Here is an 18,928-nt window from a genome sequence, read left to right on the forward strand (position 1 = left end):
TTTTCGCGTGTCCTCTATTTTTTAAAAAAAAGTGTCTTCCATTTGAAAATTTTGTCATACATTTGTCCTGGTTTATTTATATATTTAATTTTTAAAAAAATTATTTAATTATTTATTTTTTGGCTTCGCCCCCCCAGTTGTCTGAGGGACAGCAACCCGGCCCCCGGCTCTAAAAGGTTGCCTACCCCTGTTTTAAAGCATCATTTATAAAGAGGAAGCTTTGTAAAGATGAGTTGCAGGATAGATTCGAACCCCAACTGTTTTTTAATATCTTCAGCTTTGCAAACCAACGGTATATAGTTTTAGTGTATCTGGTTCTGGCGCCGGTTTAGATTCATCTGAGCCCTTGTGGTTGTTGTTTTTTTAAAAGATGGTTTTAACTTTGTAATGCAATGTATTGTTTTTACAGTGTGTTTGATTTGTATGTTTTATGCTTTATACGGATTACTTTTTGTAATGGCGTATGTATGCTGTACAAATAAACGTATATCTTCTCCCTTTCTGGCTGTGTGCCTACCAACCCTTCACGGTCTCCCTGCTTCCCACCCTTCCTTGGCAGGAGCACTGCCCCTTGGCTTGGGGCAATGTCAACCTCTTTGACTACAAAGACACTCTTGTGGCTGGGAAGATGGCACTGAACCTTTGGCCTGTCCCTCACGGACTGGAGGACTTGCTGAACCCCATTGGCGTGGGGGGATCCAACCCCAACAAGGTGAGACCCTGGCCATCCTTTGTAGGCCTCCTAGCAGCCCTCTCAAGCTGCCCAAATGATGCCCAACTTGTTGGTTGGCAACGCAAAGGTTTATAGGAATCGAGGCATCAGGGACTTGGCTGCATGTTTGGTCGCGCTGTCCAAAGTTGAAAAAATATTGGAAACAAGTCCACATATTGATTGAGAAGATGTTGCAGACAAAATATGAAATGAGGCCTGAAATAATATTTATTGAACATGTTAAACAAAATTCCTCCTGACACTGAAAAGAAATATTGGCGAGTCTTATTATATTTAATATAGCACTCCCACCACATATAAATGTATGTTTCTTTTTTGTCCACATCCATGCCAGCAATTTGGAGAAAACTTTTTTTAATGTATCATTGCTATCTGATGTGGGGTTTTATACCATTTGCACCCCTGCCACTTTTAGCTTCTTTCAGTGCAATTCTTCTTGACTCACCTGTAATCTCAGTCTTTCCATCCTTCATTGTTGTATCCTTCCCACTTAAAGACACATCCCTACATGTTGTTGGGAAACTGTCCTCTATTCCTCGGTCCTCTATTAGTGGAAACACTAATAACCATGGCTGGGCCTCCTAACATGAAAAAGAAATGGCTTCTTCTTCTTCGTGGTCACTGTGAATCACGCAGATGGGTTCTTCTGCAGCTGCGCAGTAAAGCTTTACTGCACAGGTGCAGAGGAACCCATTTGTGTGAATTTGCAGATGACCACATGAAGAAAAACCTTTACAGGTACGCAAGCTGTCCTTCTCAAAAGTGTCTGTGTGACCCATATTCCTGGGTCTACCAAGTCAGGCCCAATCTGCTGGTGCATCCACACTAAGGAGGAGTATTGTGGGTCTCTGATGTGGGCCGTTGTAATGCGCTGCCCCCCCCTTTTCCCCCTTTTGCAGGAGACCCCCTGCCTTGAGCTGGAGTTCACCTGGTTCAGCCACACGGTGAAATTTGCCGACCCTGCGGAAATCGAGGAGCATGCCAACCGGGCCATGTCTCGGGAACTGGGACTCAACTATTGCATGGTGGGACTGGTAAGCGCTCTGGTCTCATCCCAAAAAATAAAGTTGGCATCCCCTCTGCCATTATCTGTGCCTCAGGCACTAAAGGGAGAGACAGGACGGCCCTGGATTCATTGTTAGAGCAAGCAAATGTTTGATGTGGGACTCTCCTAGACCAGGCAAATGCACTGGGGGATTTAATATTTGTTGGTATAGTTCTGGTTTCCCTCCTAAAATATCCAAATTACATATTCATTGCCCCGGACTGTTTTCTGGCATCAGCTTCAACATTTTATTTACATTCTTCAGTGGGTTTCTTTTAAATTCCTTGGCATGACAGAACAAACCCAAATCAACAACAATAAGTACAAACATAACAATAACTATAATAAAATACAATTGAGATCATTAAAACGATTACTGAGACAAGAAAATAATTAAAATATTTTTAGAGGCAGAGTGCGTTGGTGCAATGGCACTTTTGGACCATAACACTCTCCCTAAAACGAATAAATAAATAAAAACCAGAGAGGAGCAGATTGCTCTTCTAACCAGAGCGCTATCCCAGCAAACTACGCTCCAGTTCAAAAGAGCCCCAGTCAAGACCTGAGAAATCTCTACAGACATCCTGCCGAAAGAAAGGAACAGTTGGCCAAACCTGCCAGAACCCAACGAAGCAACGCTGTGAAGCCTCAGCATTTCTTCAGACTGGTCCAGGAGAGCCAGAGTCACCAGGAACCAGGACCTGAAGGCAATATGTTTGCATTCAGAGATATTTTTTCTAAACAGGGAGGTCCCAGATATCTGTCAGAAGCCAACAGCCAGGAGTTTGCTCTTGCCCTTTCCAAAAGCCATCTGCGCTGGCAGTCGTTGCCATCGCATCTTGTGGCAATACATTCCAGCCATGAATTTTGTGTTCTCTTTACCATTCCTTCATGGACATCTGGCGCTTCTGGCTCCTAAGATGGCTTTTTCTTTATCCAGAGGCCCTGGGAGAAATCTCCCCCATTTCTAAATGCATTTTTAAATATATTTGTTGCCTGAAGGGAGGAGGATGGATCTGTTGGGATGGAATAGAGGAAGGACATGAGGCCTTCCAAGATAAGTCTTTCTGCGTCTGTACAGTTCATCCCATGCCAGGAGGCTTGGGCATGATATATAATTAGGGCCTTCTCAGCTAATGGTGGGATTAGCGCCAATGCTGCTGTCAAAACCTGACTCCTGACTAAAAGCCTTTGGGGCCTAACTGCTTGACTCAAAAATGTTGAGGCTCATGGCTTTCAAAATTGTTTTAGTTCAAACATTTTAGTTCAAAAATTTAAAGCGGGGGGAAAATGGAGAAGAGGCCTTTTTCGTCTCAGCCGGCTTTTAACTTCCCGACGCGTTCAGCAAATTTGAAATTATTTTTATTGCTTCATTTTGTTCTCAATCTAATTTTTATTCCTGTTTACAATCCACACATTGGTAATAAAATTCATTTGGCTAAAAAGAAATATATATTCTATGGTTTTCCCCCCTTCGTTTTCTCATCCGCTTGTCGGTCTTCTTATTCCTTTCTTCTTAAGTTCTTGTTGACTTCTTTGAAAATCTCCATCATTGAATCACCTTCTTTCTTTGTTCTCTTCTTCGCCTCTTCTTTTGAGTGTCATTTTTCAAATAAAGAATTTCCGTATTTCAGATGTTTAAACAGCTTTGCTTTAATCTTCTTGTATTGGCTTTATTGGTACGTTACTTTGAGATTTTGTGATGCAGAATGGGATATGAACATTTTTGATAAGCAAGAGACAGGTGACAAGACGGGAAAAAGGCTACTATGGTAGTTAGATAACACAAAGCCATTGAATTCTCTTTAAGGAAGCAAGCGAGGAAGAAATTCCCTTGTTTCCATAGCAAAAGCTTTTCTAGCTGAGAGAGAGAGTGTGTGTGTTTGTGTATATGTATATGTGTGTGTGTGTGTGTGTGTGTGTGTATATATATATATATATATATATATATATATATAGCTAAGAGCTGGCAGGGGAAAATAAAGCAGGACGCATGGATTCGAAATGGTTTCCCCTGTGCTTAAGCAGGAGTGAGGGACTTCATGGGGGAATTGGGGGCAAATTTTGGCCCCCCGTGTCCCACCCAGAAGGATGCACAGGTGTGTTTTCCCTGACCTGGAAAGGATGCAATGCCACTTTTGGTTTCATCCCATTTTGGATCATTTTAGGAAGTTGTCAGGGGAGGCAAAATAAGTAAAACTATCATGCAGTTTTGCATCAATTTGGGGCAATATTTGGGCAAAAAAAGCTGTCTGGAAAAATTTGGGAGGGGTTTAGGATTTTGGGGATGGTATTCTTAGGGATTTTGCAGAACGGACAGAAGTCTGCATGCAGCCCATTCTCCTTCTCTGTGCTGAAGCCTTGCTTGAGATCTTGCTTATTACCTGCTTTGAGAGCCTTTGGCTTCAAGGGGAGGCATTTGGGGGTGTTTATACCTGAAAAAGGAGGGAAGCAATGAAACGGGAGCCAGCCTGATCGTGTCCTTCCCCCCCTCCCTTCTTCTTTCCAGAGCAACCGCTTGGCCAGAGACAGCTCTCTCGATGAAAGCGAACTGGAACAGCTGCGGAATATCTGCAACCGGGACCCTCTTTCAGAGATCACTGAGCAAGAAAAGGACTTCCTCTGGAGACACAGGTGTGTGGGGCAAGGTCTCCCCAGTCTGCCCTATGGGAGTAGGGCTGTTTGAGTGGACTGCTTGGGGGCCAGGGACCCATTACCCTGGGTCACCCTGCAAGCCACACAATCCCACACAACAGTTGGAAATAGCTCCATTTTCCTCTGCACTCCCTCTCCAAATGGCGACAGGGAGTGATGCTGCATCCCTTCCTTTGCCATTTTGAGAAGGATTTCAGAGGAAAATGGAGATTTTGGGGTAGTACAGGGTTAGAGTGAGAGGCAGTGTCGTCTAGTGGTCTGGAGACCAGGGTTTGATTCCCCATTTGGCCATAGGTGACCTTGGTTGACTCAGGAATGATTTGTTGCCGGACCCATTAGATTGCGATGTTGTTGTGAATATCTTAGCTGCGGTCGCACACCTGTCCCTGGACAACGCCTTTTGAACCTCACAATTTCCCCCATACGCTCTCAACTACAGAAACCCCTGTGTTTTTAAGATTGTCTTAGTTGCCATAAGTCTGGAGTGACTTGAGCGCACAGCAGGGTTTGGGTGCTTGTAGGGTTAGGGGTATTTTTGTGTATTGCCATGCAGTTGAAGAGTTTTCTGCATGATATGGGGACAAAAATAGCTTGATTATTGTGCCCACAACAAACTCTGACTCCCAGAATTCCACAGCCTTGAGCCAGGGCAGTTAAAGCGGTGCCAAACCAGGTTATGTCTCCAGTGTGGCTAGAGTTCTGTGTTCACAGGTGGGAAGACATGGGAAACTGGGCCTCACCTGCTCCCTCTTTTCCTTCCAGGCACTACTGTGTCAACATACCAGAGACCCTCCCCAAATTATTACTGTCCGTCAAGTGGAATTCACGAGATGAAGTGGCGCAGGTGAGTTGGACTCAGATCTTCAAAGTAACACATTAAAATTAAAGCCAATAGCAACAACAACATGATGTTGACAAATTGGAGCTTGTCCAGAGGAGGGCGACTAAAATGGTGAAGGGTCTGGAAACCATGATTCCCTATGAGGAACGACTTGGGGAACTGGGGATGTTTAGCCTGGAGAAGAGAAGATTAAGAGGTGATATGATAGCCCTGTTTAAATACTTGAAGGGTTGTCATATTGAAGAGGGAGCAAGCTTGTTTTCTGATGCTCTAGAGACTAGGGCCCAATGGAGCAATGGATGCAAGCTCCAGAAACAGAGATTCCAGCTCAACATGAGGAGGAACTTCCTGAGAGTAAGGACTGTTCAACATTGGAATACACTACCTCAATGGAGAGTGATGGAGTCTCCTTCCTTGGAGGTCTTTAAACAGAAGCTGGATGGCCAACTGTCACAGGGGCTCCTTTGATGCAGAGTTCCTGCATGGCAGAAGGGGGTTGGACTGAATGGCCTTTGTGGTCTTTTCCAACTCTATGATTCTATGAGACTGCCCCTAGACAATCAGGATAGTTGGCAGGTGTGGGTTGGGGACATCATTTGGAAACATCACTGGTTTGTTAATCTCCATTTCCATGCCCCTTTTTCCTGTGCCGTCCCAGATGTACTGCCTTTTGCGGGAATGGCCGCTCATCAAGCCGGAGCTCTCCATGGAACTGCTGGACTGCAACTTCCCGGATCCAGTGGTGCGGGAGTTTGCCCTCAAGTGCCTGGTGAAGGGGCTCACGGACGACAAGCTCTCCCAGTACCTCATCCAACTGGTCCAGGTAACAGAGGAGCCCCAAGCGACACCAGAAGGAGGGGTACACCTTCCAGCCCAAGAGGCAGAGGAGCCTTTGCCTAAGGTCCATTGGCTTAAGGGGACTCACCTGTTAAAGAGGAAAGCCTCATAAGATGATCTCTGGGGACTTTAGAGCCAGACTGGAGGAAACACCTTGTGCTTCACATTGCTTGCTCCTTTTCTTTTTTTTCTCCCTCTCCTCCTGGTCTTCCTCTTCCCTCTCCTCTTATTTTTCTTCTTCATATTTTCCCTGTTCTTCCCACCTCCATCTTTTCTTCTTCTTTTCCCTCTTCTTTCCCTCTTTCTCTTTCTCCTTCTCCTCCACCTTTTTCTTCTTCTTTTCCTCTTTCTCCTTCTCCTCCTTTTTCTTCTTCTTTTCCATCTTCTTTTTCTCTTTGTCCTTCTCCTTCTCCTCCTTTTAATTCTTCTTTTCCCTCTTCTCTTCCTCTTTCTCCTCCTCTTCCTCTTCCTTTTTCTTTTCCCTTGTTTTCCCCCTTTCTCTTTCTCCTCCTCCTTTTTCTTCTGCTTTTCCCTCTTCTTGTTCCTCCTCCTCCTCTCCTTCCTCTTCCTCTTCTTTCTTTTTAACTTTATTTATACCCCTGCCTTTTCTCAGAACCGGATCTCAGCATAGTTTACAGATTGCTATATAATATAATCACTGAGAAGGCCCTGACTGGTGTTACTACAAGCCTTGCCTGTGGAGATGGTGGGACTGAGGGATGGCAGTCCTCTTCTGAGGACCTCAGGGCCTGGGCATACCCACATACCCAAGGAGACAGCCTGGACTTCAGCCATCCAGATTTTTATCGGTCATATCCTCCACTTGAATTCTGTCCAGAAGCAAACCAGTGGCCTTATACTGTCCCAGTAACTATTGCTGTTGGCAATGCAGTGTGAGATGACAGCTGTCAGAGAGCAAAGAGCAGGTACAAGGAACCTGGCATATCAGGGCTATACATAGGGAGACTTTCAGCCTTTGTTACAACTAAGAAAATGTACTTACGGATTGTAGATTGTGCCAGAGGTTGGAAAGTATGCTTTTTTGGACAACAATTTCCAGAATCTCATAGCCAGCATGCCCATGCTAGCTGGATGGATTCGGGGAGTTGTGTGTGTGCCTCCAAGTCGTTTCAGACTTATGGCGACCCTAAAGCAAACCTATTATGGCAAGATTTCTTGACAAGATTTTTTCAGAGGAGGTTTGCCATTCCTTCCCTTAAGGCTGAGAGTATGTGACTTACTCAAGGTTCGCCCACTGGATTTCATGGCCAAGCAGGGAATGAAACCCTGAATCATAACCCAACACTCAGACCACTGTGCCACACTGCCTCTCTCTGGGAGTTGCCGTTCCCCCAAAAAGTCTTTTTTCCAAGCTCTGTGTTGAACCCTTTCCCCTTTGCTGCTATGCCTTCTGTATTTGTGTTTAAACTGAAGGACCAAACAAATCAAACGGAAAGGTGAGAGTCACAGTTTGAGGCGTTGCATGCAACCTGGTCACAGTTATGTGATTGCTTCCACATTTGACAGCGCATTTCACTGCGACATCCCAACTGGGGATTCAGCCATAGAAGCCTCTTCATGCAAAGTTGTTCGTTCTTTTCCTCGGTGACAGACCCCCTTTGAGGAATCTGATGGTTCCCAAAGCACCCGGCACGGTTGGCTAGTGCTGCCTCAAAGGGTTGCAAGGATTCTCACTCCGCTTTTGGAGCATGAAATGCCATCAGACCTTCAGGGAGATCTTCAGGAAAGGCATTAATATATTTTTAAGAAAAGGAAGGGGGCAGCAGTCATGCAGGATATAAACATTTCTGCACAAATGGTGGTCTGAAGAGGCGTTACATTCAGTAGTTAATTGTTATAAGACACTTTCTGCTTGCATGGTATTAAATGCAGGCCTCTGTCCTAACTAGATGTAATTGTCTGATGTAAATGACGTTAGTTCTAGCTGGGATTACTAGAAGAATTTGAGTGTAACTATGCAGGGAGGCAAATGAGGGCAATAGCCCTCTGCTTCGATCTACTTGGAAAGGCAGGATATAAATAAATATTATTATTGTTGTTGTTGTTATTACTAATGGTTTGAAGAATAGTATTGGGCAGAGATGTGGCAAAGAAATGCTTTCTGCATTAAATTTTCCCATGCTATATTTTTCCACGGAAAGCTGTGTGTGTGTGTGTGTGTGTGTGTGTACATATTTATATTTATACATCATATCTATGTTTATCGATAGTCGTCCAGACTGTTCTACTGCATGCAATCCTTTAGCAAAAGAGAATGTCCAGTTAGTCATAATGAGTCAGATGTTTCTCAGCTTGAAACAGAACTGATAAGTAGCTGAGAGAGTGAGTAAGGTTGCTGTTGTTGTGGGCCTTCAAATCATTTCTGACTTATGGCGACCCTAAGGCGATCCTATCATGGGGTTTTCTTGGCAAGATTTGTGCAGAGGAGGTTTGCCATTGCCTTCCCCTGAGGCTGAGAGAGTGTGACTTCTTGCCCAAGGTCTCCCAGTGTCCAAACAAGGAATCAGAGCCTGGTCTCTGGAGTCATAGTCCAATACTCAAACCACTATAACATGCTGGCATAGAAGCATACAGTTGAACCATAGCAAAAGATATTTGACTGTGTATATATACATACAAATACAGACACACAGAGCCGATGCTGGTGGGTGCCAGTGTCCATTCCTGAGCCGTCTGGTTATTTCCTACTCTGGATTGAGTTGGTTCTGCAGCAACTGAGCTAGCTTTGCTACCTTCAGGTCTGGTGGAGATTAAGGCTGGTGTAAAATTGGGCTTTCTCAGCAGTCTGGCCACTTTCTGTACAAAGCATGGCAGAAGGTGGGGAGGACTGCATCCTGGCCTTTGCCTCTGGCAGCCAAACGCCTTGAGCTACACATACCCCTCCTGCCCGCCTTTTTGCCCCTTAGCTGGAGAGGAAAAAACCCACCTGACGACTTTGATTCTCCTTCCGGAAGGTTCTTAAATACGAACAGTACCTGGACAACCCTCTGGCTCGCTTCCTCACCATGAAGGCGCTGACGAACCAGCGGATCGGGCACTTCTACTTCTGGCATCTCAAGTGAGTGCAGGGCTATTATTGTTATTATTATACTTTATTTACACAGCTCTGTACATACAAACATTTTTTGTCCATACAAAAATTTTCTGGGAAAGGGACTGTGGAGGAAGATTGGATGGCAGAGGGGCAGAATTTGGCAAAACATTTGCAAGAGCCTTAAAGTATATCTTGGTTATTTATATTAAATATTGCCAAAAAGCCTTTCCGCCAATTAAGGCTGAAATCCCCTTGGTGACTTGGGGGTTATGCCAGTGTAAGTACACTCATCCCTCCATAATTGCGGATTTGATTATTCACAGATTTGATTAATATGTTCTCTCTAGGAATATCCAGGTCCTCATCCAGTGCAACTCTATTGTCAACTGTAACTAAAAGTTGCACCAGAAGACCTAGAGATTCCTAGACAGAACACTCTACTAGGCCTTTGTAGCTCCTCCATTGCAGTTCTATGGTCAGTATCTGTCAGACGTCGGCCACAGAGTTGCCCTGGAGGACCTAGAGATTCCTAGAGAGGACACTCTACTAGGCCTTTGTAGCTCCTCCATTGCAGTTCTATGGTTAGTGTCTGTCGGACGTTGACCACAGAGTTGCCCTGGAGGACCTAGAAATTCCTAGAGAGGTGTTGCCTCAGGTAAAAACATGGTGTTTTTGTTATTTGTGCTTTTTCCATATTCACGGAGGTCTTGCACCCCTAACCCTAGCGAATATGGAGGGACAAATGTACTTTTTCAGGCACTGTGCATGGAGCTTTCCAGTACCTGTTTCTACAGCATTTTGACCCTGCTACCCAACATGGCGTTAGTGGGGGATTCCAGGTCAACCAGGGCTTTTCCTTCACACCTTCATAAGGGGTTGGCAAGCTCCAAAAGAGAACTTCTTGCCTCCCTACAGGTCTGAGATGCATAGCAAACCGGTCTCTCAGCGCTTTGGGCTCATGCTGGAAGCCTTCTGCCGTGGCTGTGGAATGTACCTGAAGCACCTGAACCGGCAGGTGGAGGCCATGGAGAAACTTATCAACCTCACTGATATCCTGAAGCAGGAGAAGAAGGATGAGACACAGAAGGTACACACCTGGGATCCCGCTTCCCTTGTGGTCCAGTGAGCCATCTCAAGGCAAGGGCATGGACAGGGGCCAAGACACATCAGCACATGTGTGCGCTCTTTCAGTCTCTCTTGCTTGCACACTCACTCCCTCACACACACAAACACACAGGCATGTTTACCTATGGCTTGGACTATCTGTGGAGGAAGAAAGTAAGGGGCGTAATTAAATCTGCACATCACTTTGACTAGCACCACCACCAGCCCCAATTTCACCAAATTGTGTCCACTGCAGCCTGCATTGCAGGCCACAAAATCTGGGGCAGGGGCTGTTTATGGAACCCTTCAATTCAGGGCCCTGTCTCCTTTCTTGAGCAGATGATCTGTTGCAGGACAAAAACCCTGCAAGAAAGAATTAAAGCAGGGCTGGACAGAGATGGCAGATTGGGGGGGGGGGGTATATTTCTGTCCCTAAGACCCTCCAAGGGCTGCGCAGCCTGCCAAAAATGCCCCAGAACAACAACAACAAAAAAGGCAGTGGTCAGAAGTCGACTTCTGATTTAGAAAAAAATAGTTTTAAAAGGCTTAAACAGTAGAGGAGGGACAGAGGTCTATTTAAAACAGTGGTTCTCAACCTTCCTAATGCCGCAACCTTTTCCTACAGTTCCTCATGTTGTGGTAACCCCCAACCATGAAATTATTAATATGATAATATAAAATAGGTGTTTTCTGATGGCCTCAGGCGACCCCTGTGAAAGGGTCTTTCGGGAACTGCTGGTTTAAAAGATGAATCAGTGCCCCATGGAGCTTCAAGCAGAGGCATTGAAAGGAAGTATTTTGCTGATGCTCAGAAGCAGTCTTGTGTCTGTGTGTCTGTGTTCTGTGTCTGTCCCCGTCCTCTCGGCGTCTTCCCCACCGCTCACCCTCCGACCAAGATGCAGATGAAGTTCCTGGTCGAACAGATGCGGAGGCCGGATTACATGGAGGCGCTCCAGGGCTTCATCTGCCCTCTCAACCCCGTGCACCAGCTGGGCAACCTCCGGTAAGGTCAGCTTTGGCCATCCAAGGGCTCGGAGGTGGCGAGGGAGGGAGGAAGGAAAGGGGATCAGGATGATGATGATGATGATGATGATGATGATGATGATGATGATAATAATATATTTATATTTCCTTGGTCTCCTTCTATTGGCAAGTGGGAACTTTTCCCTTCTGACAGGCATTTAGAAATTGGCTGCAAGAGCTTTAATGCTGTGCTGTTTTACGGGTTTTTATCTTTTGGCAGATTTGTTTTAAAGGGTGTTATAATTTTCTGGATAGCTTACCTGCATTTTAACAACAATTTATAATATAGAGTGGGGCCTTGTTATCCGCTGGGGCTTGATTCCAGGACCCTCCGTGGACAACAAAATCCGTGGGTGCTCGAGTCCCATTAAATACAATGGCATAGTAAAGTGGTGTCCCTTATATAAAGTGAAAAAATTAAGGTTTGCTATTTGGAATTTATACTTTTTTTGGAATATTTTCAAGCTGTGGATGCTTGAATCCATGGATAAAAAATCCGTGGATAAGGAAGGCTGACTTTATATTTTACTTCAGTCTTTTCAAGTGCTTTTAATGGTCTTATTTATTGGAGCTAAGAACAGATATAAAGGAATAAATAATCCCTGTTCCACGCCAGATTGGACGAGTGCCGGATCATGTCCTCCGCCAAGCGCCCGCTGTGGCTCAACTGGGAGAATCCCGACATCATGTCCGAACTGCTCTTCACGAACCATGAGATCATATTTAAAAACGGAGACGGTAAGAGCAGAACGATTGGATGAGAAGAGAAGTTGCGGCCGGGTGAAGGGGAAGGACAGCGGGGAAAATGAGACAAGAACAACAGGGGTCCAGGCTGAAAATGCTCCTCCTTTTGGGCCCATTTCCCCCAACAATGGCCATTTTATGTGTCTCAGGCAGGCTTGCCCATAGCGGGATTGGAATATCTGTTCCCTGAAGTTAGTCCCCTGCACAGCATCAGTGTTCAGGCATAGAGGATTGAGCCCTTTCCCTCTCATGTAACCCTTTAAAAAGAAAGTACACAATAGCAGACACTCAGTAATACCTCGTGACCATGACTTCCACCGGCTGCCAGCCCCACTTTTGGAATATTGAGAGACTGGGAGAGAGGAATAACATTCAGGGGTAGCTGTATTGGCCATTTAAATAATAATAATAATAATAATAATAATAATAATAATAATAATAATAATTTTATATCCCGCCTCTCTGGATGGATTGAGGCGGCTTACAATATGAATAAATACATAGTAAAGAATAAGATAGAATAAAACCCATTATCCCTCCCTCCAACACAATAACTTAAAATTCCCAATAAACAATACAGTGATAAAACTGATGCAGAGCCTGCATTAGGACAGAATTGATAATGTTAAGGAATGCCACTTTGGGAACATCCTGGTACTGAGAGTTAAAACAAGACTGATAAGAAGAGACAGAATATCCACACATGGGGTACCCAAATGTATGCATTTTGTAGCCAATAGATGAATAGAAATGTATATATTTAATGTTCTACAGCCAATCACTGGTGTATTAGAATTTTCTTTGTTTAAAGCCCTATATAGTGGGAAACCACCTTTTAATCAGGGCTTCAAGTCTTTGGGAGGAAAACTATTGATTTAAGAGATCATTTTTGCCCCAAAAGTGCAATTGCGGCAAACGTAGTGGGGACCACGCTCCGCTGTCGAATCGATCCATCAGTTCGGATCGCACACCGATTTATCTGTAAAAGTGGGAATGAGGCCATTGTCACCTTTCCTAGCAAGTCTTATCATCTCCTGATGCATCCAAAGAACCATTGTCTCAGTTGAGTCATTTCAGCTTCTAGGGAAAGTTCAGCCCTGATTTGTTCTCAGACCCATTTATTTTTCTTTGATGATCCATTGTGTCTGTAAAAAAAAGTCTCCTTATTCTCCAAAGGCCTTAACATTTCATTTTCTGTCACCCCCAGACCTTCGGCAAGACATGTTAACGCTGCAAATCATTCGGATCATGGAGAGCATGTGGCAGAACCAAGGACTGGACTTACGGTATTGAAGCAACTTTCACTGCTCTGGGGCCAGGCCAAGGCCTGGAATGAGGGAAGGGGGCTGGGGTCAGACTTTATTTGGGGCAGACCACTCTGGTCCTGGGACTGTGCAGTCCCTCACCCAGTCTGCCCATAACCTGCCAGTTTGGCCCAGCATTTTAAAAATAAAATATAAAACTTGTCTCTCTCCAAGAAATTTTACTTCAGTAAATGCATGCCAGAAGAATATCATTTTCTTGGAGATGGTCCAGTCCATAGAAAACTAAGCTACGGAGATTTAATGGGTGGTTTTCAATTCAGGGTATAAATGTCATATTGTCCCTGCCCCAGGAGTATTGGGTGAGCGATTTCCATCCTACCACCAGAGCAACACCCAGAATCCCCTTGTTTAGCATGGCCACCAGGGGATTCTGAGAGTTGCAGTCCAAAACAGTGATTTAGCTCAACCACCAGTTTGGCTTTGTGTTGGCGTGAAGTTAGCCACCTAAAAAATCTCAGGGCTGAACTTCCATGATATGATGTTGTCTTGCGGCAAACAGTCCCAGTGCAAGTGGCTCAATGTGCAAATCAAGTGCAGTGCAATGGAATCATAAAATCATAGACTCATAGAATTATAGAGTTAGATGGGGAGCCCAAGGGTCATCTAGTCCAGCCCTTCTGCTTGTGATGAAAGAACGCCACAGCTAAAGTGTATCTTCATAGTAACCAAGCAGATGTCTTTAGGAAGCCCACAGAGGGGTGTAAAGAGTAAAGTACTCCCCTAAACATGGCTGTCAAGACACATAGGGTCTCCATCTTTGGGTACTTTGTCTGACGGATTGCCTTCCCCTCTTTTGTGCCCCGTTTTTCCCTCTGGCCCTTTGCAGGATGCTTCCGTACGGCTGCCTGTCCATCGGGGATTGCGTGGGCCTCATTGAGGTGGTCAAGAGCTCCCACACCATCATGCAGATCCAGTGCAAAGGAGGCTTGAAGGGAGCACTGCAGTTCAACAGCAACGCCTTGCATCACTGGCTGAAGGACAAGAACAAGGGAGAGGGGTCAGTCGAAGGGAGACGCAGTAACGCATGAACCGCGGCCCTTTTGTGGGCTTTGTTCCCGATCCCCATCCCAGAGAAGGGCATCTCCGGTTTGGGGGCAGATGGAAAGGGTGACAGACACTGGGTGGGTCTCAGGCCAAATCTTAGGATCCCTGGTTTTCAAAGGTCATCTCTAAGTGGGAAACAAAGCGTCAAATTCTCCATTTTAGATAGGCTCAGCCCCAGGCAAGAGGAAAGGACAAAGCACACATCTCTAGCTCAGCTAATTTACACTCATCCCTCCATATTTGCGGCTTTGATATTTGCAGATTTGATGATTCACGGATTTGATTATTATGTTAAAATCTTGTCTGTCAGTCATTGACCACAGAGTTGCCCTGGAAGACCTAGAGATTCCTAAAGAGGACACTCTACTAGGCCTTTGTAGCTCCTCCAGCGCAGTTCTATGGCCAGTGTCTGTTGGACATTGACCACAGAGTTGCCCTGGAGGACCCAGAGATTCCTAGAGAGGTGCCCGCTCAGGTAAAAACATGACGTTTTTCTTATTTGTGGTGTTTCCATATTCATGGGGGTCTTGTGCCCCTAACCTTAGGGAATAGGGAGGGACAAGTGTATTTGATGCTGCAGTTCACAAAGGCTCTGCAAAAGGTCTATGCATTTATTTTAGCTAGCTTCTTCCTTCCCTTTCCAGGCATTGCGGTGCCATGGCTCACCCTCCTCTCTGCTCTTCATCCACTTTCTGGCTAGAAGCAAGTAGGCTAGATTAAATGTTCCTTATCATATTTCCCAAAGTAAGTGGGAAGACATAATCCCCTTATTTCTGACAGCAAACATCAGGGCTGGAGATGATCTTATAGAGTGGGAAATATTGGTGTGTGAAGAGTGAATTTGTGTTTATGATGTCTCCCTACCTGGTTCAGTTACGACGCGGCCATTGACCTCTTCACCCGCTCCTGTGCCGGTTACTGCGTGGCCACCTTTATCCTGGGCATTGGCGACCGCCATAACAGCAATATCATGGTCAAGGACGATGGGCAGGTGAGTGGTTTACCTACCACTCTATCCAACACACACGGGGTGTAAATCTTTTATAAAGTTCGCTCTCCTAAGCAAGGACAAATAACTGCCAGTTTTTATTTTCTTTACATAAAAATTGTCTGCATAAAACAAGATTTCTGCACAGAAAATAAAATATCTGTGCAGAAAGCAATGTTTCTGCACAGAAAAATGCAGTTTTCTGTGCAGTAACTTTGTTTTCTTTGTGCTGAAATTCTATTTTTTGCATTTTAAAAAAATCCATGTGCATATTTTTGTGTGAATTAAGTTCCAAACTATGGGACCTAAGAGTCTCCTGAGACTTCCCAAATTGCCATAAACCCATTTTTCAATCCTGTATCCCCCTTTCTGTTTTGTAATCTGTCTCTCTGTCCCACTCCTGACATTTCCATTTGCTTTCTTCTCCTTCCCGCAGCTCTTCCATATTGACTTTGGGCATTTCCTGGACCACAAGAAGAAGAAGTTTGGCTACAAGCGGGAACGCGTCCCCTTCGTCCTGACCCAGGACTTCCTCATTGTCATCAGCAAAGGAGTCCAGGAGTGCACCAAGACCAAAGAGTTTGAGAGGTGGGAACTGACACGTCTTGTTATGTCTCCCTCGTTGGTTTTTAGATAATACCCCCTTCCCCTTCTGCTAAACAAAGTCCTTCGTCACTTTGTCTTGTTTGCTGTTATTTGCTGTCCAGTGGGCTACCCTGAGAGCGAGAGACCCCCAGGAGCCCTGCTTATCCATTGCCCTGCTCAGGTCTTGCAAACTCAGGGCAGCAGCTGTGGCTTCCTTGATAAGAGTCCATGCACCTCTGTTGCGGTTTCCCTCTTTTGCCATTGCTTTCCGCTTTCCCTAGGAGCATTGTCTTTTCCACCGAGTCCTGTCACCTCATGATAGGTCCAAAGTATGCTAGCTTCATGTTGAGTCAGTTTGGCTTGTTCAGACTTGATCTGAGGAAACTCACATTTCTTTATGTCAGTCCGTTTACTCTCCTCTGGCACCACATTTCAGGTGAGTTTATTCTCTACCTATCTGGCTTCTTCACTGTCCAGCTTTCACAGCCATACATAGAAACTGGAAATACAGGTGTCACCCTATTTTCATGGACCTGGTTTTGATTATTCACAGAGGGGCGACTTCCATTAAAGTTAATGGTGCATGTGCACACGCCTGTGACACATGCACATGGAAGCATGCAGCCATTCAAAACTATGGGGCTTGAATATACGTGAATTTACAAATTTACGGGGAGAGGATCTGGAACAGATCCCCTGAAAATTCGGAGGGAGGACTGTACTATAGAATGGAAGCCATGGCTGACCTGAGTTTGCAAGACTTGAGCAGGGTAGTTGATCACTGGGGTTTTTTTGGAGGTCTCTCATTTTCTCATTCAGAGGGTCGTCCTGAGTTGAAGAGGGCAACCAAGATGATCAAAGATCTGGAAACCCAGCTGGTTTGGTGAACAGAATATATGAGGAACAGTTGAGAGAGCTGGACTTGTTCAGAATGGCAAAGGGAAGAGTGAGACATGATTGCCCTCCTGAAATGCCTCAAGGGCTGTCACTGAGAGGAGGGGGCAATTTGTACCTGAATAAGAAAATGAGAGACCTCCCAAAGCCCCGGTCATCAACTACCATGCTCAAGCCTTGCAAACTCAGGTCAGCCATGGCTTACATTCTATAGTACAGTGGAACCTCGCCATAAGCGCGCGCGCCATACGCGGCCTTGAGCATATGCGCTGAAGCCGCGGGGCGGAAGGGGCGGCCCGTCCCATTCAATTGAATGGGTGTGCACGCCCGTTGCGCCCTGCGTGTGCCCGCGCCGCCGCGCACGAGCCCCATTGTTTACAATGGGGCTCGAGCATAGGCGGAAATCGCCATACGCGGTGGGATCCGCAACGGATCCCCCGCGTATGGTGAGGTTCCACTGTATTTTCATTTTCTATGTATGGCTGTGAAAGCTGGAAGAGAATCAGCTCATCTGAAATGTGGTGCCGGAGGAGAGTTCTACAGAAAACGGACTGCTATAAAGAAATGTAAGATAGTTTCATGCCTGAACAAGCCAAACTGACTCAACATGAAGCTACCATACTTTGGACCTTTCCAGTGATGACAGGACTCACTGGAAAAGACAATGCTCCTGGGGGAAAGTGGAAAGCAATAGCAAAAGAGGGTAGGACTAGGTCTAATGGCTTGAAGGTACAGGAAGAGAAGGTATTGATTGAACATTGGAAGGAACTTAGTGACAGTAAGACGATTGGGCAGCAAAACCCATTGCCTAGAGAGCTGGTGGGGTCTCTTTCTCTGGACATCTCCAAAAAGAGGCTGTGGGGTTACCTATTGGGAATGCTTCAGCTGGAGATCCTATACTGAGCTGAGAGGTTGGACCTGGTGGTCTCTGAAGACCCTTCCAGCTCTGGGATTCTCTGATGCTGTTCTGAACTCTCCCCGCTCTCTGGTTGCCAATCAGGTTCCAGGAGATGTGCTACAAGGCCTACCTGACCATCCGCCAACACGCCAACCTGCTGATCAACCTCTTCTCCATGATGCTGGGGTCCGGGATGCCCGAGCTCCAGTCGTTCGACGACGTGGCCTACCTGCGCAAGACGCTGGCCCTGGACAAGTCGGAGCAGGAGGCCCTGGAATACTTCACCAAGCAGATGAACGAGGCCCACCACGGCGGGTGGACCACCAAGATGGACTGGATCTTCCACACCATCCGCCACATGCCCTTGAGCGAGGCCAACCACGACTGAAGCGGCCGCGGGAGGGACCTCCGCCAGCAGCAGGGGAAGAGGACGCAATGCGGGAGCCTTCGCAGAAACCGGCAGCAACAGGGGCTGCACTCGGCCGGGATGTCGGTTCCTTGCCAGCTCCAAGGGGAGAGGGGGGACACTTGTGGCGTGGGTACCGGAGGCAACTGGGTCCCTGGTTTTCTCTCAGGAGCACTGGTGTGCCTGGAGAAAAGGCAAGGAGAGGAAAGGGAGGATAGGTGGGCCCCATTGGGGGCGCGTGAAGGGGATCGGGGGCTCAGATGTTGGGGGGCAGGGAATGGGGCGCAGGGCACCTTGGCTCCCCCCATTGCCTGCCGGAAACCAGAGAGAAGGAAGTCTGTTAGCACCTTGGTTTGGGTTTGGCTCTGTATCCCAGCCCCATTCGTGACATTGGGGTTCTCTTCCCCACCTTCATTCCTGAAGCAAAGAGGAAGCAAGGACCCCCTCTGCCACCCCCAGCTTGGCATCATTATACTTGAATGTCTCCCCATCTCTCCCCACTTTTTGGGGCCCTCTGGGAGGAGAGTGGGGAGAGGTAGGACGCAAAGCCGGGTCCGGGTCCAAGGAGGGAAGACTGAGGGCCTTTTAGCGTTGAGGAACGGGCAGGAGAAGGAAGCGACAATACTTGAAAATGTCCGTAATTCAAAACCAAGAAAAAAATATGATTATTTTCTCTCTGTCTGTCTCTTGATCTCTTTCTTGAAAGAAAACAAATGATAAAAGAAAATGTGAATTTGGAGGGGGAAAGTAC

At 46.1% G+C, this 18,928-nt stretch overlaps 1 protein-coding gene across 3 annotated transcripts in view; it reads left to right on the forward strand.

Annotated features, from left to right (window-relative positions):
* LOC149304373 (phosphatidylinositol 4,5-bisphosphate 3-kinase catalytic subunit alpha isoform-like) overlaps positions 1 to 18,842 on the forward strand; it is a 36,376-nt gene extending 17,534 nt beyond the window's left edge. For 2 of the 3 annotated variants that reach the window (XM_089480100.1, XM_089480099.1), the window contains exons 10-23: positions 560 to 712; positions 1,633 to 1,767; positions 4,288 to 4,412; positions 5,196 to 5,277; positions 5,933 to 6,097; positions 9,087 to 9,190; positions 10,082 to 10,253; positions 11,167 to 11,273; positions 11,910 to 12,031; positions 13,245 to 13,323; positions 14,189 to 14,359; positions 15,280 to 15,397; positions 15,831 to 15,982; positions 17,874 to 18,842. In XM_089480100.1, coding sequence (XP_089336226.1) covers positions 560 to 712; positions 1,633 to 1,767; positions 4,288 to 4,412; positions 5,196 to 5,277; positions 5,933 to 6,097; positions 9,087 to 9,190; positions 10,082 to 10,253; positions 11,167 to 11,273; positions 11,910 to 12,031; positions 13,245 to 13,323; positions 14,189 to 14,359; positions 15,280 to 15,397; positions 15,831 to 15,982; positions 17,874 to 18,159 — 1,971 coding nt within the window. In that variant the 3' untranslated portion in view covers positions 18,160 to 18,842. The remainder of the gene's footprint in view (positions 1 to 559; positions 713 to 1,632; positions 1,768 to 4,287; positions 4,413 to 5,195; positions 5,278 to 5,932; positions 6,098 to 9,086; positions 9,191 to 10,081; positions 10,254 to 11,166; positions 11,274 to 11,909; positions 12,032 to 13,244; positions 13,324 to 14,188; positions 14,360 to 15,279; positions 15,398 to 15,830; positions 15,983 to 17,873) is intronic. The other variant, XM_089480101.1, reaches the window with a different exon arrangement.
* The last annotated feature ends 86 nt before the right edge of the window (positions 18,843 to 18,928 follow it).

The sequence above is a fragment of the Sceloporus occidentalis genome, unplaced genomic scaffold (genome assembly GCF_023333645.1).
Source record: "Sceloporus occidentalis isolate IW3139 unplaced genomic scaffold, rSceOcc1.0.p SCAF_14, whole genome shotgun sequence".
In the NCBI taxonomy this organism is placed as follows: domain Eukaryota; kingdom Metazoa; phylum Chordata; class Lepidosauria; order Squamata; family Phrynosomatidae; genus Sceloporus; species Sceloporus occidentalis.